Source organism: Salmo salar, unplaced genomic scaffold (genome assembly GCF_905237065.1).
Source record: "Salmo salar unplaced genomic scaffold, Ssal_v3.1, whole genome shotgun sequence".
NCBI classification, from domain to species: domain Eukaryota; kingdom Metazoa; phylum Chordata; class Actinopteri; order Salmoniformes; family Salmonidae; genus Salmo; species Salmo salar.
The window spans coordinates 160001-183525 of NW_025548914.1; the positions used below are offsets into that span (position 1 = coordinate 160001).

General features: G+C 48.7%; 1 protein-coding gene across 1 annotated transcript in view; it reads right to left on the minus strand.

Annotated features, from left to right (window-relative positions):
• Positions 1 to 23525, minus strand: part of LOC123724033 (sister chromatid cohesion protein PDS5 homolog A-like) — a 102724-nt gene that overhangs the window by 57751 nt on the left and 21448 nt on the right. The window contains 8 exon segments of the mRNA XM_045712830.1: positions 4421 to 4534; positions 5202 to 5353; positions 5894 to 6039; positions 6762 to 6856; positions 6960 to 7075; positions 13673 to 13813; positions 16938 to 17018; positions 18510 to 18636. Of these exon segments, the coding sequence (XP_045568786.1) occupies positions 4421 to 4534; positions 5202 to 5353; positions 5894 to 6039; positions 6762 to 6856; positions 6960 to 7075; positions 13673 to 13813; positions 16938 to 17018; positions 18510 to 18636 (972 nt within the window).

Sequence of the window (23525 nt, forward strand, 5' to 3'; positions counted from 1 at the left end):
GCAGCGAGAGAGAGAGAGAGAGACAGGCAGCGAGAGAGAGAGAGAGAGACAGGCAGCGAGAGAGAGAGAGAGAGACAGGCAGCGAGAGAGAGAGAGAGAGACAGGCAGCGAGAGAGAGAGAGACAGGCAGCGAGAGAGAGAGAGACAGGCAGCAAGAGAGAGAGAGACAGGCAGCAAGAGAGAGAGAGACAGGCAGCAAGAGAGAGAGAGACAGGCAGCAAGAGAGAGAGAGACAGGCAGCAAGAGAGAGAGAGACAGGCAGCAAGAGAGAGAGACAGGCAGCAAGAGAGAGAGACAGGCAGCAAGAGAGAGAGACAGGCAGCAAGAGAGAGAGAGACAGGCAGCAAGAGAGAGGGACAGAGAGACAGGCGAGAGAGAGAGAGAGACAGGCGAGAGAGAGAGAGAGACAGGCGAGAGAGAGAGAGAGACAGGCGAGAGAGATAGAGACAGACAGCAAGAGAGAGGGACAGAGAGACAGGCGAGAGAGACAGGCGAGAGAGAGACAGACAGTAAGAGAGAGAGAGACAGGCAGCAAGAGAGAGACAGGCGAGAGAGAGAGAGAGAGAGAGAGAGAGACAGGCAGCAAGAGAGAGAGAGAGACAGGCGAGAGAGACAGACAGCAAGAGAGAGGGACAGAGAGACAGGCGAGAGACAGACAGCAAGAGAGAGAGACAGACAGCAAGAGAGAGAGACAGACAGCAAGAAAGAGAGACAGACAGCAAGAGAGAGAGACAGACAGCAAGAAAGAGAGACAGACAGCAAGAGAGAGACAGAGAGACAGGCGAGAGAGAGACAGACAGCAAGAGAGAGAGACAGGCGAGAGAGAGAGAGAGACAGAGAGACAGGCGAGAGGGACAGAGAGACAGGCGAGAGAGACAGAGAGAGACAGACAGCAGTAGAGAGACAGACAGCAGTAGAGAGACAGACAGCAAGAGAGAGAGACAGAGAGATGGAATAATACAAATCACAATATCTTACTTTAAACCAGAACCCAAACTGTCTACCATTTAACACAGGCTGAACTAACAGGAAACAGGAAGTCTGAACCCAAACTGTCTACCATTTAACACAGGCTGAACTAACAGGAAACAGGAAGCCTGAACCCAAACTGTCTACCATTTAACACAGGCTGAACTAACAGGAAACAGGAAGCCTGAACCCAAACTGTCTACCATTTAACACAGGCTGAACTAACAGGAAACAGGAAGTCTGAACCCTGGAAAGACATGAGTCCCAGACGGCATCAGGAATGAAATGGTTCAACACGGACCTCCCGATCTGCAGGACGCCTCATCAGAGCTATTCAGCCTGGTTTCAGAGAGGGGCAGCTTCCCTGATATTTGGAGCCAGTGGCTCGTAACACCAATACAGCACATTCAGGAAGTATTCAGACCCCTTTCACTTTTTACACATTTTGTTACGTTACAGACTCGTTCTGAAATGGATTACATAGAAAAACATTTCATCGATCTACACACACTACCCCACGATGACATCGCACTACCCCACGATGACATCGCACTACCCCACGATGACATCGCACTACCCCACGATGACATCGCACTACCCCACGATGACTTCGCACTACCCCACGATGACATCGCACTACCCCACGACGACATCGCACTACCCCACGACGACATCGCACTACCCCACGACGACATCACACTACCCCACGACGACATCACACTACCCCACGACGACATCACACTACCCCACGACGACATCACACTACCCCACGACGACATCACACTACCCCACGACGACATCACACTACCCCACGACGACATCACACTACCCCACGACGACATCGCACTACCCCACGACGACATCGCACTACCCCACGACGACATCGCACTACCCCACGACGACATCGCACTACCCCACGACGACATCACACTACCCCACGACGACATCACACTACCCCACGACGACATCACACTACCCCACGACGACATTGCACTACCCCACGATGACATCGCACTACCCCACGATGACATCGCACTACCCCACGATGACATCGCACTACCCCACGATGACATCACACTACCCCATGATGACATCACACTACCCCATGATGACATCACACTACCCCATGATGACAGAGAAAACAAGTATTATTTTTTTTAATGTTTGCAAATATATTAAAATAAGTATTTTTGCTATGAGACTTGAAATTCCTTGAGATGTTTCTACAACTTGATTGGAGTCCACCTGTGGTAAATTCAATTGATTGGACATGATTTGGAAAGGCACACACCTGTCTATATAAGGTCCCACAGTTCACAGGGCATGTCAGAGCAAAAACCAAGACATGAGGTCGAATGAATTGTCCGTAGAGCTTCGACACAGGATTGTGTCGAGGCACAGATCTGGGGAAGGGTACCAAAACATTTCTGCAGCGTTGAAGGTCCCCAAGAACACAGTGGCCTCCATCATTCTTAAATGGAAGAAGTTTGAACACAAGACTCTTCCTAGAGCTGGCCGCCCGGCCAAACTGACCAATCGGGGGAGAAGGGCCTTGGTCAGGGAGGTGAACCAAGAACCCGATGGTCACTCTAACAGAGCTCCAGAGTTCCTCTGTGGAGATGAGAGAACCTTCCAGAAGGACAACCATCTCTGTAGCACTCCACCAATCAGGCCTTTATGGTAGAGTGGCCAGACGGAAGCCACTCCTCAGTAAACGGCACATGACAGCCCGCTTGGAGTTTGACCAAAAGGCACCTAAAGGACTCTCAGACTATGAGAAACAAGATTCTCTGGTCTGATGAAACCAAGATTGAACCTGTTTTTGGTTTTGTCATTACGGGGTTTGTTATGATGTCATTACGGGGTTTGTTATGATGTCATTACGGGGTTTGTTGTGATGTCATTACGGGGTTATTGTGATGTCATTACGGGGTTATTGTGATGTCATTACGGGGTATTGTGATGTCATTACGGGGTTATTGTGATGTCATTACGGGTTATTGTGATGTCATTACGGGTTTATTGTGATGTCATTACGGGGTTATTGTGATGTCATTACGGGGTTATTGTGATGTCATTACGGGGTTATTGTGATGTCATTACGGGGTTATTGTGATGTCATTACGGGGTTATTGTGATGTCATTACGGGGTTATTGTGATGTCATTACGGGGTTATTGTGATGTCATTACGGGGTATTGTGATGTCATTACGGGGTATTGTGATGTCATTACGGGGTTATTGTGATGTCATTACGGGGTTATTGTGATGTCATTACGGGGGTATTGTGATGTCATTACGGGGGTATTGTGATGTCATTACGGGGTTATTGTGTGTAGATTGAGGAGGGGGGAAAAAAAACAATTTCATCCGTTTTAGAACGAGGCTGTAATGTAACAAATGTGGAGAAAGTCAAAGGGTATGAATACTTTCTGAATGTTCACAATTTCAATGCTTCCCGTTCTTCAGATTAGTTTTTTTTTTGCATCTTTTATTTTTGGTTTTGTACACCAGCTTCAAAACAGCTGAAAATATAATATTTCGATTGTAAAAAATTATTCTCTACACTGTTATGTCACATAAACTGAAATTAGGCAAATTATTAGAATTTCAGCAACCAGGAAAATAGAGTGATTTCAGCATCGTGTAGCTTTAAGCATGACCCAGTTAATAATGATTCTGTGGATTATGTATTAAAACCACCCCAGTCGTCCTTCTGAACTGAACTGCAGGACAGGAAGGAAACTGCTCAGGGGACGTTACCATCAGGACACTGGTGAATTTGGCCTAAATGCAAAAGCCTCATGTTTTGGGGCAAATTCAACACGTCACTGAGTCACTGCCTCCTTATTTTCAAACTTGGGGTGGTGGCTGCATCATGTTATGGGTACGCTTGTCGTCGGCAAGGACTAGGGAGTTTTTCAGGATAAAAAGATACGGGACGGAGTTAAGAACAAGGCAAAATCCTAGAGAAAAACCTGGTTCAGTTTCCTGGGAGATGAATTCACCTTTCAGCAGGACAATAACCTAAAATCACAAAGCCACATCTACACCGGCGTTGCTTACCGAAAAGACACGGAATGATCTAGAATATTGCGGTTTTAAAGATAATTTCCTGCAATTCTATGCATTTTGCCATAACTAACGCTGTGTTCTTCTGCTCAAAACACAAAATGTATAAAATGCTAATAAATTCACTGTTTTTTGGGGAATTTTTAAGTCTGACTGTATAGCTTTGGTTTGGTCTGATTGTTAGTTCTCAAAGATAATCTGATTTAAAAAATATATGGGTCCATTATCTCGTCTATAAACTTTATTTATGTTCTTAGTCGTTGAAGTTGACAAACCGATTCCCCCCCCCCCAAATTTGACTATTTTCACTGTTTTGTTCTTTAACCCAAAAAAGCCCTGGTTAGGTGTGTGTGTGTGTGTATGTGTGTGTGTGTACTAACTTGACAGCGTTGGTATCCAGACAGGCGTAAAGGTAGTAAAGACATTTCATCTTCTCCTCAGTGTCCAGACTGTGAGGAACCATGTACTGAGCAAATATCTTCTCTACTAACAACCTACAGACAGACAGAGAGAGAGAGAGAGAGACAGACAGAGAGAGAGAGACAGACAGAGAGAAAGAGAGAGACAGACAGAGAGAAAGATACAGAGAGAGACAGAGAAGAGAGAGAGAGAGAGAGAGAGAGACAGAGAGAAAGAGAGAGACAGACAGAGAGAAAGAGAGAGACAGACAGAGAGAGAGAGAGAGAGAGAGAGAGAGAGAGAGAGACAGAGACAGAGACAGAGAGACAGAGAGAGAGAGAGAGAGAGAGAGAGAGAGAGAGAGAGAGAGAGAGAGAGAGAGAGAGAGAGAGAGAGAGAGAGAGAGAGAGAGAGAGAGAGACAGAGAGAGAGAGAGAGAGAGAGAGAGAGAGACAGAGAGAGAGAGAGAGAGAGAGAGAGAGATGGATAAGACCCCTGAATATCTCCCAGCCACATCAACACATGTAGAGAATAACAACATCCATGCTAATATAATGGTGTAGATTAGTAGGATGTATTTATGTGTCCGTCTCTGTGTGTGTACTTGTCGTCGATGCTGTTCTGGTAGTAGATGTGTGTGTGTGTGTGTGTGTGTGTGTGTGTGTGTGTGTGTGTACTTGTCGTCGATGCTGTTCTGGTAGTAGATGTGTGTGTGTGTGTGTGTGTGTGTGTGTGTGTGTGTGTGTGTGTGTGTGTGTGTACTTGTCGTCGATGCTGTTCTGGTAGTAGATGTGGAGAAGCTTGTCTTTAATCCAGGAGATCTTCTGAGCCTGGTCCTTCCCAGCCTCGTGGTGAAGACAGTACTTCTTAAACAACTGGGCCAAACCCATCATCGCCTCTTTACGGACCCGCCACTATGGAGAGAGGGGGGAGGGAGGGGGAGGAGGGGAGGGGGAGGAGGGGAGGAGAGGGGAGGAGGGGGGAGGAGGGAGGGAGGAGAGGAGGGAGGAGAGGGGAGAGGAGGGGGGACAGGAGGAGGGGAGGGGGAGGAGGGGAGGAGGGGGGAAGGAGGAGAGGGGAGGGGGAGGAGAGGAGAGGAGGAGAGGGGAAGGAGGGGGAGGAGGAGAGGGGAGGGGGAGGAAAAGAGGGAGGGAGGAGAGGAGGGAGGAGAGGAGAGGGGAGAGGAGGAGGGGAGAGGAGGAGAGGAGATGGGAGGAGGAGAGGAGGGGAGGAGGAGGAGAGGGAGAGGAGGAGGGAGGAGAGGGGAAGGAGGGAGGGGAGGGAGGGTGAGAGGAGGTGATGGGAAGGAGGGAGGGAGGAGAGGATGAGGAGGGGCGAGGAGAGAAAGAAAGATAAGAAACAAACTATCACTTGACCAACAAAAAAAAAAGGGACGAGAGTGACAAAGATTTCAGGTGAGAATAAAGTGTGAATGGAGAAGGTGGAGGGCTCACCCTCTTGTCCAGGGTCCTCTCCCTAACGAAGCCCAGGAGCTGGTCGTTAACCAGGTTCAGGTCTTTCTTCCCGGCGTTGATGATGGTCACGATGACGTCGTGACGGATCGCCTCCTCTGGGTCGTGCGATCGCACTTTCAGGAACTCTTGATTGGACGATACAGACATATTTGGTTAGGGCAGCGTCTCCACAAACTCTCCGTCATGGGACTTTCGAAAAAAGGTCCCCGTGAGGTCTTTAAAACCAGGTCTGGACTGTTCATCAGACACCTACTTACCTGTGAGATCTTTAACCAGGTCTGGACTGTTCATCAGACACCTACCTACCTGTGAGATCTTTAACCAGGTCTGGACTGTTCATCAGACACCTACCTACCTGTGAGATCTTTAACCAGGTCTGGACTGTTCATCAGACACCTACCTACCTGTGAGATCTTTAAAACCAGGTCTGGATGGTTCATCAGACACCTACCTACCTGTGAGATCTTTAACCAGGTCTGGACTGTTCATCAGACACCTACCTACCTGTGAGATCTTTAACCAGGTCTGGACTGTTCATCAGACACCTACCTACCTGTGAGATCTTTAACCAGGTCTGGACTGTTCATCAGACACCTACCTACCTGTGAGATCTTTAAAACCAGGTCTGGACTGTTCATCAGACACCTACCTACCTGTGAGATCTTTAACCAGGTCTGGACTGTTCATCAGACACCTACCTACCTGTGAGATCTTTAACCAGGTCTGGACTGTTCATCAGACACCTACCTACCTGTGAGATCTTTAACCAGGTCTGGACTGTTCATCAGACACCTACCTACCTGTGAGATCTTTAAAACCAGGTCTGGACTGTTCATCAGACACCTACCCGTGAGATCTTTGGCCAGGTCTGGATGGTTCATCAGACAGTGGGAAGCAAACTTGACTGACTCAAGCCTCACTGGGACATGGATGTCATTGAACCTGGTGATGGAATACACACACATCTTGTTAACGCAATGCACCTCTACTACTACTACTACTACTACGTGTGTGTGTGTGTGTGTGTGTAACGAGTGTGTCTCACCGTCCCAGGAAGCATTGCCACAGCGGTCTGTTCTGAGTGGCCAGTTCCGAGTCTTTGGCTCCAAACAGTTTAGCCAGTAGTCTGACCACAGCTAGACGCTCTTCGCCGTCATTACTCTGCAACACACAGATAAAATTACACTTTAAATAGATTTTAATTCAACGGTCGTCATTTCTTTTTTGGGGTCTAGTAGGTGGTGTGTGTGTGTGTGTGTTCAGGGTTTTTTCTGGATCGAAATGGGGCTTAGGCGGTGGGCTTGGCGTAAGGCTGGGTAGATCTTATTTTACTATATACACCGGTATTGACTTTCTTCTACACTGAACAACAATATAAAAACGTAACATGTAAAAAGTGTTGATTTCATGTTTTATGAGCTGAATTAAAATGTTCCAGACACACAAAAAAAAAGCTTCTCTCTCTCTCTCTCAAATTTCGTGCACTAATTTTGTTTCCATCCCTGTTTAGTGAGCATTTCTCCTTTTGCCAAGATAATCCATCCACCTGACAGGTGTGGCATATCAAGAAACTGATTAAACAGAATGGTCATTCCACAGGTGCACCTTGTGCTGGGGGACAATTTTAAAAAAGGCCACTCTAAAATGTGCAGTTTTGTCACAACAACACAATGCCACAGATGTCTGAAGTTGAGGGAGCGTGCAATTGGCGTGTTGACTGCAGGAATGTCCACCAGAGCTGTTGCCAGAGAACTGAGTGTTCATTTCTCTACCATAAGCCGCCTCCAACGTAATTTTTGAGAAATTGGCAGTACGTCCAACCGGCGTCTCAACTGCAGACCCACGTGTACGGCGTCGTGTGGGCGAGCGGTTTGCTGATGTCAACGTTGTGAACAGAGGGCCCCATGGTGGAGGTGGGGTTATGGTATGGGCCCCATGGTGGAGGTGGGGTTATGGTATTGGCCCCATGGTGGAGGTGGGGTTATGGTATTGGGCCCCATGGTGGAGGTGGGGTTATGGTATTGGGCCCCATGGTGGAGGTGGGGTTATGGTATTGGGCCCCATGGTGGAGGTGGGGTTATGGTATTGGGCCCCATGGTGGAGGTGGGGTTATGGTATTGGGCCCCATGGTGGAGGTGGGGTTATGGTATTGGGCCCCATGGTGGAGACGGGTGACTACTTCCTCATATGAACTGTGCGTTCGTAATTTTAGGTTCTGTATATAAAACAGTATTTTAAAATGTTTGGTTTGTTAAAAATGTGATACGACAGCCTGATACCAGTGATAATGTAGCTAATACAGCCTGATACCAGTGATAATGTAGACCTAAATCTACAGTCAGGACAAACGGAGCTATACAGCCTGATACCAGTGATAATGTAGACCTAAATCTACAGTCAGGACAAACGTAGCGTAGCGATACAGCCTGATACCAGAGATAATGTAGCTAATACAGCCTGATACCAGTGATAATGTAGCTAATACAGCCTGATACCAGTGATAATGTAGCTAATACAGCCTGATACCAGAGATAATGTAGCTAATACAGCCTGATGCCAGTGATAATGTAGCTAATACAGCCTGATACCAGTAATAATGTAGCTAATACAGCCTGATACCAGTGATAATGTAGCTAATACAGCCTGATAACAGTGATAATGTAGACCTAAATCTACAGTCAGGACAAACGTGGCTAATACAGCCTGATTCCAGTGATAATGTAGACCTAAATCTACAGTCAGGACAAACATAGCTATACAGCCTGATACCAGAGATAATGTAGACCTAAATCTAAAGTCAGGACAAACGTAGCGTAGCTAATATAGCCTGATACCAGTGATAATGTAGACCTAAATCTACAGTCAGGACAAACATAGCTATACAGCCTGATACCAGAGATAATGTAGACCTAAATCTACAGTCAGGACAAACGTAGCGTAGCTAATACAGCCTGATACCAGTGATAATGTAGACCTAAATCTAAAGTCAGGACAAACGTAGCGTAGCTAATACAGCCTGATACCAGTGATAATGTAGCTAATACAGCCTGATGCCAGTGATAATGTAGCTAATACAGCCTGATACCAGTGATAATGTAGCTAATACAGCCTGATGCCAGTGATAATGTAGCTAATACAGCCTGATACCAGTGATAATGTAGCTAATACAGCCTGATACCAGTGATAATGTAGCTAATACAGCCTGATACCAGTGATAATGTAGCTAATACAGCCTGATACCAGTGATAATGTAGCTAATACAGCCTGATACCAGTAATAATGTAGCTAATACAGCCTGATACCAGTGATAATGTAGCTAATACAGCCTGATACCAGAGATAATGTAGCTAATACAGCCTGATACCAGTGATAATGTAGCTAATACAGCCTGATAACAGTGATAATGTAGACCTAAATCTACAGTCAGGACAAACGTAGCGTAGCTAATACAGCCTGATACCAGTGATAATGTAGCTAATACAGCCTGATACCAGTGATAATGTAGCTAATACAGCCTGATTCCAGTGATAATGTAGACCCTAAATCAGCATGTTGTTTGTGCAACGGTATCTTCTAAATCAACGAGGAATAAGTGAAGCATGAATATGCTAGCTACATGAAGTAGCTAAGTGAAAACATTTAATGTAGCCAAAGATTATAGGGTCCCCTGGGAAACACTGACCAACACTTTGGTTCCTACCTTGTCACAATAACTCGTCCCTGGCATGTAGAGATGTTCAGGACTAGTTTATTACTGGCCACCCATTCCAAAACAGACTGTAGCTCTTTGTTAAGCGTTTCAGTGACTTCATTAGCTGTGGTTGCTGATGCGTAGAAGGTTGAATCATCAACATATTGTACTTATTTTCTTCATTTATTTAACTCGGCAAGTCAGCTAAGAACAAATTCTTATTTTCAATGACGGCCTACCGGGGGAACAGTGGGGGTTAACTGCCTTGTTCAGGGGGCAGAAAGACAGATTTTCACCTTGTCAGCTCGGGGGATTCGATCTTGCAACCTTTCGGTTACTAGTCAAACGCTCTAACCGCTAGGCCGCCCGCCTCCTCCTCTAACCGCCAGGCCGCCCGCCTCCTCCTCTAACCGCCAGGCCGCCCGTCCTCCTCCTCTAACCGCCAGGCCGCCCGCCTCCTCCTCCTCTAACCGCCAGGCCGCCCGCCTCCTCCTCCTCCTAACCGCCAGGCCGCCCGCCTCCTCCTCCTCTAACCGCCAGGCCGCCCGCCTCCTCCTCCTCTAACCGCCAGGCCGCCCGCCTCCTCCTCCTCTAACCGCTAGGCCGCCCGCCTCCTCCTCCTCTAACCGCCAGGCCGCCCGCCTCCTCCTCCTCTAACCGCTAGGCCGCCCGCCTCCTCCTCCTCCTAACCGCCAGGCCGCCCGCCTCCTCCTCCTCCTCTAACCGCCAGGCCGCCCGCCTCCTCCTCCTCTAACCGCCAGGCCGCCCGCCTCCTCCTCCTCTAACCGCCAGGCCGCCCGCCTCCTCCTCCTCCTCCTCTAACCGCCAGGCCGCCCGCCCGCCTCCTCCTCTAACCGCCAGGCCGCCCGCCTCCTCCTCCTCTAACCGCCAGGCCGCCCGCCTCCTCCTCTAACCGCCAGGCCGCCCGCTGCCTCCTCTAACCGCCAGGCCGCCCGCCGCCTCCTCTAACCGCTAGGCCACCCGCCTCCTCTAACCACTAGGCCACCCGCCTCCTCTAACCACTAGGCTACCCGCCTCCTCTAACCACTAGGCTACCCGCCTCCTCTAACCACTAGGCTACCCGCCTCCTCTAACCACTAGGCTACCCGCCTCCTCCTCCTCCTCTAACCGCCAGGCCGCCCGCCCGCCTCCTCCTCTAACCGCCAGGCCGCCCGCCTCCTCCTCCTCTAACCGCCAGGCCGCCCGCCTCCTCCTCCTCCTCTAACCGCCAGCCCGCCTCCTCCTCTAACCGCCAGGCCGCCCGCCTCCTCCTCCTCTAACCGCCAGGCCGCCCGCCTCCTCCTCCTCTAACCGCTAGGCCGCCCGCCTCCTCCTCTAACCGCCAGGCCGCCCGCCTCCTCCTCCTCTAACCGCCAGGCCGCCCGCCTCCTCCTCCTCTAACCGCCAGGCCGCCCGCCTCCTCCTCCTCTAACCGCCAGGCCGCCCGCCTCCTCCTCCTCTAACCGCTAGGCCGCCCGCCTCCTCCTCCTCTAACCGCCAGGCCGCCCGCCTCCTCCTCCTCTAACCACTAGGCTACCCGCCTCCTCTAACCACTAGGCTACCCGCCTCCTCTAACCACTAGGCCACCCGCCTCCTCCTCCTCCTCTAACCGCCAGGCCGCCCGCCCGCCTCCTCCTCTAACCGCCAGGCCGCCCGCCTCCTCCTCCTCTAACCGCCAGGCCGCCCGCCTCCTCCTCCTCCTCCTCTAACCGCCAGGCCGCCCGCCCGCCTCCTCCTCTAACCGCCAGGCCGCCCGCCCGCCTCCTCCTCTAACCGCCAGGCCGCCCGCCTCCTCCTCCTCTAACCGCCAGGCCGCCCGCCTCCTCCTCCTCTAACCGCCAGGCCGCCCGCCTCCTCCTCCTCTAACCGCCAGGCCGCCCGCCTCCTCCTCCTCTAACCGCCAGGCCGCCCGCCTCCTCCTCCTCCTCTAACCGCCAGGCCGCCCGCCCGCCTCCTCCTCTAACCGCCAGGCCGCCCGCCTCCTCCTCCTCTAACCGCCAGGCCGCCCGCCTCCTCCTCTAACCGCCAGGCCGCCCGCCTCCTCCTCTAACCGCCAGGCCGCCCGCCGCCTCCTCTAACCGCCAGGCCGCCCGCCGCCTCCTCTAACCGCCAGGCCGCCCGCCGCCTCCTCTAACCGCTAGGCCACCCGCCTCCTCTAACCACTAGGCCACCCGCCTCCTCTAACCACTAGGCTACCCGCCTCCTCTAACCACTAGGCTACCCGCCTCCTCTAACCACTAGGCTACCCGCCTCCTCTAACCACTAGGCTACCTGCCGCCTCCTCTAACCACTAGGCTACCCGCCGCCTCCTCTAACCACTAGGCTACCCGCCTCCTCTAACCACTAGGCTACCTGCCTCCTCCTCTAACCACTAGGCTACCTGCCTCCTCCTCTAACCACTAGGCTACCTGCCTCCTCCTCTAACCACTAGGCTACCTGCCTCCTCCTCTAACCACTAGGCTACCCGCCTCCTCTAACCACTAGGCTACCTGCCTCCTCTAACCACCAGGCTACCTGCCTCCTCTAACCACCAGGCTACCTGCCTCCTCTAACCACCAGGCTACCTGCCTCCTCTAACCACCAGGCTACCTGCCTCCTCTAACCACCAGGCTACCTGCCTCCTCTAACCACTAGGCTACCCGCCTCCTCTAACCACCAGGCTACCCGCCTCCTCTAACCACCAGGCTACCCGCCTCCTCTAACCACTAGGCTACCTGCCTCCTCTAACCACTAGGCTACCTGCCTCCCCCCTCTAAACACTAGGCTACCCGCCTCCTCTAACCATTAGGCTACCCGCCTCCTCTAACCACCAGGCTACCCGCCTCCTCTAACCACTTGGCTACCTGCCTCCTCTAACAGGAAATGCAGACATTAATGAAAATAGTTTTAGGTCTAATTAACAGGCCCCTCATCCTGATAGTGGCAGTGCCAAACTGTAGAGGTTTTAAAAGCTAATTAAAAACGCAAGTCTATACATTTTGCCATGGCTTATTTTATCTGACTGACTCAAAACATAAAATATTATTATTATATTTTTTTTTTACTCTTTGGACATAAGCGGCCCGAAGAAACCACTTACGAGGCCTGCCCAAGACATTTAAAAACTCTAGCTGGGGCATGACGGACGTGAGCAGCAGAGGGTCGATGTCCTCTATACCTTGAGTTTAAACTCTAGCTGGGGCATGACGGACGTGAGCAGCAGAGGGTCGATGTCCTCTATACCTTGAGTTTAAACTCTAGCTGGGGCATGACGGACGTGAGCAGCAGAGGGTCGATGTCCTCTATACCTTGAGTTTAAACTCTAGCTGGGGCATGACGGACGTGAGCAGCAGAGGGTCGATGTCCTCTATACCTTGAGTTTAAACTCTAGCTGGGGCATGACGGACGTGAGCAGCAGAGGGTCGATGTCCTCTATACCTTGAGTTTAAACTCTAGCTGGGGCATGACGGACGTGAGCAGCAGAGGGTCGATGTCCTCTATACCTTGAGTTTAAACTCTAGCTGGGGCATGACGGACGTGAGCAGCAGAGGGTCGATGTCCTCTATACCTTGAGTTTAAACTCTAGCTGGGGCATGACGGACGTGAGCAGCAGAGGGTCGATGTCCTCTATACCTTGAGTTTAAACTCTAGCTGGGGCATGACGGACGTGAGCAGCAGAGGGTCGATGTCCTCTATACCTTGAGTTTAAACTCTAGCTGGGGCATGACGGACGTGAGCAGCAGAGGGTCGATGTCCTCTATACCTTGAGTTTAAACTCTAGCTGGGGCATGACGGACGTGAGCAGCAGAGGGTCGATGTCCTCTATACCTTGAGTTTAAACTCTAGCTGGGGCATGACGGACGTGAGCAGCAGAGGGTCGATGTCCTCTATACCTTGAGTTTAAACTCTAGCTGGGGCATGACGGACGTGAGCAGCAGAGGGTCGATGTCCTCTATACCTTGAGTTTAAACTCTAGCTGGGGCATGACGGACGTGAGCAGCAGAGGGTCGATGTCCTCTATACCTTGAGTTTAAACTCTAGCTGGGGCATGACGGACGTGAGCAGCAGAGGGTCGATGTCCTCTATACCTTGAGTTTAAACTCTAGCTGGGGCATGACGGACGTGAGCAGCAGAGGGTCGATGGAGAACAGCTCCTGGATCAGATCAAACACGTGTTCTGACAGATCGCTGACTGAAGACTTGCCCATCACCAGCACCTGGTTAAAGAACTGGATGGGGGAGGGAGAGAGGGAGAGGCAGGGGAGGGGGAGAGAGGCAGAGGGAGGGTGAGAGCGAGCGGCAGAGGGCGGGTGAGAGAGAGGCAGAGGGAGAGAGAGAGGGAGAGGCAGGGGAGGGGGAGAGAGGCAGAGGGAGGGTGAGAGAGAGAGGCAGAGGGAGGGTGAGAGAGAGAGGCAGAGAGGGAGAGAGGGGGAGAGGCAGAGAGGGAGAGGCAGGGGAGGGAGGGGAGGGAGGGAGAGGCAGAGGGAGGGGGAGAGAGAGGCAGAGGGAGAGGGAGGGTGAGAGGCAGAGGGAGGGTGAGAGAGAGGCAGAGGGAGAGAGAGGCAGAGGGAGAGAGAGAGAGAGGCAGAGGGAGAGAGAGGCAGAAGAAGAGAGAGGCAGGGGGGAGAGAGAGGCAGGGGGAGAGAGAGGCAGGGGGAGAGAGAGGCAGGGGGGAGAGAGAGGCAGGGGGAGAGAGAGGCAGGGGGAGAAAGAGAGAGAGGGAGAGAGAGGCAGAGAGAGAGAGAGAGGCAGAGGGAGGGAGGGAGGGAGGGAGGGAGGGAGGGAGGGAGGGAGGGAGGGAGGGAGGGAGGGAGGGAGGGAGGGAGGGAGGGAGGGAGGGAGGGGGGGAGGGAGGGATGGAGGGAGGGAGAGAGGCAGAGGTTTACACACATTATAGGTACATATATAGTGTATAGTACAGGTAAATACAGTTGAAGTCAGAAGTTTACATACACCTGAGCCAAATACATTTAAACTCAGTGTTTCACAATTCCTGCCATTTAATCCTAGTAAAAATTCCCTGTCTTAGGTCAGTTAGGATCACCGCTTTATTTTAAGAATGTGAAATGTCAGAATAATAGTAGAGAGAATGATTTATTTCAGCTTTTATTTCGTTCATCACATCCCCAGTGGGTCAGAAGTTCACATATAAACTCAATTAGTGTTTGGTAGCATTGCCTTTAAATTGTTTAACTTGGGTCAAACGTTTCGGGTAGCCTTCCACAAGCTTCCCACAATAAGTTGGGTGAATTTCGGCCCAATCCTCCTGACAGAGCTGGTCAGGTTTGTAGGCCTGAACGTAAACTTCCGACTTCAACTGTATTTACATATATACCTCTACTATACTCATATATATATAGATATAGATATATAGTGCATAGTATAGGTATATATATAGTGTATAGTACAGGTAGGTATGTGTATAGCAATATATATATATATATATATATATATATATATATATATATATATAGTGTATAGTACAGGTAGGTATGTGTATAGTATATATATATAGTGTATAGTACAGGTATATATATATATATATATATATATAGTGTATAGCATATATATATATAGTGTATAGTACAGGTATATATATAGTGTGTATATATATATATATATATATATAGTGTATAGTATAGGTATATATATATGTACAGAGTATAGTACAGGTATATATATATAGTGTATATATAGTGTATAGTATAGGTATATATATATATAGTGTATAGTATAGGATATATATATATAGTGTATAGTACAGGTATATATATATAGTGTATATATAGTGTATAGTATAGGTATATATATATATAGTGTATAGTGTATATATAGTGTATAGTATAGGTATATATAAAAAATATATATAGTGTATAGTATAGGTATATATATAGTGTATATATAGTGTATAGTATAGGTATATATATATAGTGTATAGTACAGGTATATATATATAGTGTATATATAGTGTATAGTATAGGTATATATATATAGTGTATATATAGTGTATAGTATAGGTATATATTTATAGTGTATATATAGTGTATAGTATAGGTATAAATATATAGTGTATAGTATAGGTATATATATATATAGTGTATAGTATAGGTATATATATATATATATATATATATATATATATATATATATATATATATATATATATATAGTGTATAGCATATATATATATAGTGTATAGTACAGGATATATATATAGTGTGTATATATATATATATATATATATAGTGTATAGTATAGGTATATATGTACAGAGTATAGTACAGGTATATATATATAGTGTATATATAGTGTATAGTATAGGTATATATATATATAGTGTATAGTATAGGTATATATATATAGTGTATAGTACAGGTATATATATATAGTGTATATATAGTGTATAGTATAGGTATATATATATATAGTGTATAGTGTATATATAGTGTATAGTATAGGTATATATAAAAAAATATATATAGTGTATAGTATAGGTATATATATAGTGTATATATAGTGTATAGTATAGGTATATATATATAGTGTATAGTACAGGTATATATATATAGTGTATATATAGTGTATAGTATAGGTATATATATATAGTGTATATATAGTGTATAGTATAGGTATATATTTATAGTGTATATATAGTGTATAGTATAGGTATAAATATATAGTGTATAGTATAGGTATATATATATATAGTGTATAGTATAGGTATATATATATATATATATATATATATATATATATATATATATATATATATATATATATATATATATATATATATATAGTGTATAGTATAGGTATATATATATATACAGAGTATAGTACAGGTATATATATATAGTGTATATATAGTGTATAGTATAGGTATATATATATATATATATATAGTGTATAGTATAGGTATATATATATAGTGTATAGTATAGGTATATATATATAGTGTATAGTATAGGTATATATATAGTGTATAGTATAGGTATATATATAGTGTATAGTACAGGTATATATATATATATATATATATAGTGTATAGTATAGGTATATATATATATATATATATACAGAGTATAGTACAGGTATATATATATAGTGTATATATAGTGTATAGTATAGGTATATATATATATAGTGTATAGTATAGGTATATATATATATATATATAGTGTATAGTATAGGTATATATATAGTGTATAGTACAGGTATATATATATATATAGTGTATATATAGTGTATAGTATATATATATATATAGTGTATAGTATAGGTATATATATATAGTGTATAGTATAGGTATATATATAGTGTATAGTACAGGTATATAAGTGAACAGGTACTAACGTTTGCGATGCATGTTTCTATGGTCTGAACGGTCCTCTTCAGCAGCGTCTTGGCCAAGTCGTAAGCCTGTTTATTCAGATTCTGGACAGGAGGAGAGAGGATTAAACATCAACAGGGTATCAGGCTGATCAGTACGGGGAGTTTTACCTTGTGGGCAGGTATCAGGCTGATCAGTACGGGGAGTTTTACCTTGTGGGCAGGTATCAGGCTGATCAGTATGGGGAGTTTTACCTTGTGGGCAGGTATCAGGCTGATCAGTACGGGGAGTTTTACCTTGTGGGCAGGTATCAGGTTGATCAGGATGGGGAGTTTTACCTTGTGAGCAGGTATCAGGCTGATCAGTACGGGGAGTTTTACCTTGTGAGCAGGTATCAGGTTGATCAGGATGGGGAGTTTTACCTTGTGGGCAGGTATCAGGTTGATCAGGATGGGGAGTTTTACCTTGTGGGCAGGTATCAGGCTGATCAGTACGGGGAGTTTTACCTTGTGGGCAGGTATCAGGTTGATCAGTACGGGGAGTTTTACCTTGTGGGCAGGTATCAGGTTGATCAGGATGGGGAGTTTTACCTTGTGGGCAGGTATCAGGTTGATCAGTACGGGGAGTTTTACCTTGTGGGCAGGTATCAGGTTGATCAGGATGGGGAGTTTTACCTTGTGGGCAGGTATCAGGCTGATCAGTACGGGGAGTTTTACCTTGTGGGCAGGTATCAGGCTGATCAGTACGGGGAGTTTTACCTTGTGGGCAGGTATCAGGCTGATCAGTACGGGGAGTTTTACCTTGTGGGCAGGTATCAGGTTGATCAGTATGGGGAGTTTTACCTTGTGGGCAGGTATCAGGTTGATCAGTATGGGGAGTTTTACCTTGTGGGCAGGTATCAGGTTGATCAGTACGGGGAGTTTTACCTTGTGGGCAGGTATCAGGCTGATCAGTACGGGGAGTTTTACCTTGTGGGCAGGTATCAGGTTGATCAGGATGGGGAGTTTTACCTTGTGGGCAGGTATCAGGCTGATCAGGATGGGGAGTTTTACCTTGTGGGCAGGTATCAGGCTGATCAGGATGGGGAGTTTTACCTTGTGGGCAGGTATCAGGCTGATCAGGATGGGGAGTTTTACCTTGTGGGCAGGTATCAGGTTGATCAGTATGGGGAGTTTTACCTTGTGGGCAGGTATCAGGCTGATCAGGATGGTGTATTACCTTGTGGGCAGGTATCAGGTTGATCAGGATGGGGAGTTTTACCTTGTGGGCAGGTATCAGGCTGATCAGGACGGGGAGTTTTACCTTGTGGGCAGGTATCAGGTTGATCAGTACGGGGAGTTTTACCTTGTGGGCAGGTATCAGGCTGATCAGGATGGGGAGTTTTACCTTGTGGGCAGGTATCAGGCTGATCAGTACGGGAGTTTTACCTTGTGGGCAGGTATCAGGCTGATCAGTATGGGGAGTTTTACCTTGTGGGCAGGTATCAGGCTGATCAGGATGGGGAGTTTTACCTTGTGGGCGGGTATCAGGCTGATCAGTAAGGGGAGTTTTACCTTGTGGGCAGGTATCAGGCTGATCAGTATGGGGAGTTTTACCTTGTGGGCAGGTATCAGGTTGATCAGGATGGTGTCCAGTAGTTCCTGTGTGACTCCGTCTCCCTCCATTATTATAGAACTCATCAGGTCCAACATGTGCATCTGGACCTTCTGATTATGGCTGTTACTGTGGGGGGAGGGGGGAGAGGGGAGAGGGGGAGAGGGAGAGAGGGGGGGAGAGAGAGAGAGGGGGGAGAGAGAGGAGGGGAGAGGGGGGAAGGGGGAGAAAGAGAGAGGGAGGGGGAGAGAGAGAGGGAGGGGGAGAGACGTTAGAGAGAGGGGAAGGGGGGAGAGAGGTTAGAGAGAGGGAGGGGGAGAGAGAGGGGGAGAGAGGTTATAGGGGTATTTTTATTTAACCAGGTAGGCCAGTTGAGAACAAGTTCTCATTTCCAACTGCGACCTGGTCAAGATAAAGCAAAGCAGTGCGACACAAACAACAACACAGAGTTACACATAAACAAACATACAGTCAATAACAAAATAGAAAATTCTATATACAGTGTGTGGAAATGTAGTAAGATTAGGGAGGTAAAGGCAATAAATAGGCCATAGTGGCGAAATAATTACAATTTAGCATTGTAATTAGCGCGAGACAGGCTGTCATCATCGCCGCTATAAAGACAGGCTGTCATCATCGCCGCTATAAAGACAGGCTGTCATCATCGCCGCCGCTATAAAGACAGGCTGTCATCACCGCCGCCGCTATAAAGACAGGCTGTCATCACCGCCGCTATAAAGACAGGCTGTCATCACCACCGCTATAATGACAGGCTGTCATCACCGCCGCTATAAAGACAGGCTGTCATCACCGCCGCTATAAAGACAGGCTGTCATCACCACCGCCGCTATAAAGACAGGCTGTCATCACCGCCGCTATAAAGACAGGCTGTCATCACCGCCGCTATAAAGACAGGCTGTCATCACCGCCGCTATAAAGACAGGCTGTCATCACCGCTATAAAGACAGGCTGTCACCGCCGCTATAAAGACAGGCTGTCATCACCGCCGCTATAAAGACAGGCTGTCACCACCGCCGCTATAAAGACAGGCTGTCACCACCGCCGCTATAAAGACAGGCTGTCACCACCGCCGCTATAAAGACAGGCTGTCACCACCGCCGCTATAAAGACAGGCTGTCACCACCGCCGCTATAAAGACAGGCTGTCATCACCGCCGCTATAAAGACAGGCTGTCATCACCGCCGCTATAAAGACAGGCTGTCATCACCGCCGCTATAAAGACAGGCTGTCATCACCGCCGCTATAAAGACAGGCTGTCATCACCGCCGCTATAAAGACAGGCTGTCATCACCGCTATAAAGACAGGCTGTCATCACCGCCGCTATAAAGACAGGCTGTCATCACCGCCGCTATAAAGACAGGCTGTCATCACCGCCGCTATAAAGACAGGCTGTCATCACCGCCGCTATAAAGACAGGCTGTCATCACCACGCCGCTATAAAGACAGGCTGTCATCACCGCCGCTATAAAGACAGGCTGTCATCACCGCCGCTATAAAGACAGGCTGTCATCACCGCCGCTATAAGTACAGGCTGTCATCACCGCCGCTATAAAGACAGGCTGTCATCACCGCCGCTATAAAGACAGGCTGTCATCACCGCCGCTATAAAGACAGGCTGTCATCACCGCTATAAAGACAGGCTGTCATCATCACCGCTATAAAGACAGGCTGTCATCACCGCCGCTATAAAGACAGGCTGTCATCACCGCCGCTATAAAGACAGGCTGTCATCACCACCGCTATAAAGACAGGCTGTCACCACCGCCGCTATAAAGACAGGCTGTCATCACCGCCGCTATAAAGACAGGCTGTCATCACCGCCGCTATAAAGACAGGCTGTCACCACCGCCGCTATAAAGACAGGCTGTCATCACCGCCGCTATAAAGACAGGCTGTCATCACCGCCGCTATAAAGACAGGCTGTCATCACCGCCGCTATAAAGACAGGCTGTCATCACGCGCCGCTATAAAGACAGGCTGTCATCACCACCGCTATAAAGACAGGCTGTCATCACCACCGCTATAAAGACAGGCTGTCATCACCGCCGCTATAAAGACAGGCTGTCATCACCGCCGCTATAAAGACAGGCTGTCATCACCGCCGCTATAAAGACAGGCTGTCATCACCGCCGCTATAAAGACAGGCTGTCATCACCGCCGCTATAAAGACAGGCTGTCATCACCGCCGCTATAAAGACAGGCTGTCATCACCACCGCTATAAAGACAGGCTGTCATCACCGCCGCTATAAAGACAGGCTGTCATCACCGCCGCTATAAAGACAGGCTGTCATCACCGCCGCTATAAAGACAGGCTGTCATCACCGCCGCTATAAAGACAGGCTGTCATCACCGCCGCTATAAAGACAGGCTGTCATCACCGCCGCTATAAAGACAGGCTGTCATCACCGCCGCTATAAAGACAGGCTGTCATCACCGCCGCTATAAAGACAGGCTGTCATCACCACCGCTATAATGACAGGCTGTCATCACCGCCGCTATAATGACAGGCTGTCATCACCGCCGCTATAAAGACAGGCTGTCATCACCGCCACTATAAAGACAGGCTGTCATCACCGCTTACAGGCGTACACCGCTATAAAGACAGGCTGTCCTCACCACCGCCGCTATAAAGACAGGCTGTCCTCACCACCGCCGCTATAAAGACAGGCTGTCATCACCGCCGCTATAAAGACAGGCTGTCATCACCGCCGCTATAAAGACAGGCTGTCATCACCGCCGCTATAAAGACAGGCTGTCACCACCGCCGCTATAAAGACAGGCTGTCATCACCGCCGCTATAAAGACAGGCTGTCACCACCGCCGCTATAAAGACAGGCTGTCACCACCGCCGCTATAAAGACAGGCTGTCATCACCGCCGCTATAAAGACAGGCTGTCATCACCGCCGCTATAAAGACAGGCTGTCACCACCGCCGCTATAAAGACAGGCTGTCACCACCGCCGCTATAAAGACAGGCTGTCATCACCGCCGCTATAAAGACAGGCTGTCATCACCGCCGCTATAAAGACAGGCTGTCATCACCGCCGCTATAAAGACAGGCTGTCATCACCGCCGCTATAAAGACAGGCTGTCATCACCGCCGCTATAAAGACAGGCTGTCATCACCGCCGCTATAAAGACAGGCTGTCATCACCGCCGCTATAAGTACAGGCTGTCATCACCGCCGCTATAAGTACAGGCTGTCATCACCGCCGCTATAAAGACAGGCTGTCATCACCGCCGCTATAAAGACAGGCTGTCATCACCGCCGCTATAAAGACAGGCTGTCATCACCGCCGCTATAAAGACAGGCTGTCATCACCGCCGCTATAAGTACAGGCTGTCATCACCGCCGCTATAAAGACAGGCTGTCATCACCGCCGCTATAAAGACAGGCTGTCATCACCGCTATAAAGACAGGCTGTCATCACCGCTATAAAGACAGGCTGTCATCATCACCTCTATAAAGACAGGCTGTCATCACCGCCGCTATAAAGACAGGCTGTCATCACTGCCGCTATAAAGACAGGCTGTCACCACCACCGCTATAAAGACAGGCTGTCACCACCACCGCTATAAAGACAGGCTGTCATCACCGCCGCTATAAAGACAGGCTGTCATCACCGCCGCTATAAAGACAGGCTGTCACCACCGCCGCTATAAAGACAGTCTGTCACCACCGCCGCTATAAAGACAGGCTGTCATCACCGCCGCTATAAAGACAGGCTGTCATCACCGCCGCTATAAAGACAGGCTGTCATCACCGCCGCTATAAAGACAGGCTGTCATCACCGCCGCTATAAAGACAGGCTGTCATCACCACCGCTATAAAGACAGGCTGTCATCACCGCCGCTATAAAGACAGGCTGTCGTCACCGCCGCTATAAAGACAGGCTGTCATCACCGCCGCTATTAAGACAGGCTGTCATCACCACCGCTATAAAGACAGGCTGTCATCACCACCGCTATAAAGACAGGCTGTCACCACCGCCGCTATAAAGACAGGCTGTCACCACCGCCGCTATAAAGACAGGCTGTCATCACCGCCGCTATAAAGACAGGCTGTCATCACCGCTATAAAGACAGGCTGTCACCACCGCCGCTATAAAGACAGGCTGTCATCACCACCGCTATAAAGACAGGCTGTCATCACCACCGCTATAAAGACAGGCTGTCATCACCGCCGCTATAAAGACAGGCTGTCATCACCGCCGCTATAAAGACAGGCTGTCATCACCGCCGCTATAAAGACAGGCTGTCATCACCGCCGCTATAAAGACAGGCTGTCATCACCGCCGCTATAAAGACAGGCTGTCATCACCGCCGCTATAAAGACAGGCTGTCATCACCGCCGCTATAAAGACAGGCTGTCATCACCGCCGCTATAAAGACAGGCTGTCATCACCACCGCTATAATGACAGGCTGTCATCACCGCCGCTATAATGACAGGCTGTCATCACCGCCGCTATAAAGACAGGCTGTCATCACCACCGCTATAAAGACAGGCTGTCATCACCGCTATAAAGACAGGCTGTCATCACCGCCGCTATAAAGACAGGCTGTCATCACCGCCGCTATAAAGACAGGCTGTCATCACCGCCGCTATAAAGACAGGCTGTCATCACCACCGCTATAATGACAGGCTGTCATCACCGCCGCTATAATGACAGGCTGTCATCACCGCCGCTATAAAGACAGGCTGTCATCACCACCACTATAAAGACAGGCTGTCATCACCGCTATAAAGACAGGCTGTCATCACCGCTATAAAGACAGGCTGTCCTCACCACCGCCGCTATAAAGACAGGCTGTCCTCACCACCGCCGCTATAAAGACAGGCTGTCATCACCGCCGCTATAAAGACAGGCTGTCATCACCGCCGCTATAAAGACAGGCTGTCACCACCGCCGCTATAAAGACAGGCTGTCACCACCGCCGCTATAAAGACAGGCTGTCATCACCGCCGCTATAAAGACAGGCTGTCACCACCGCCG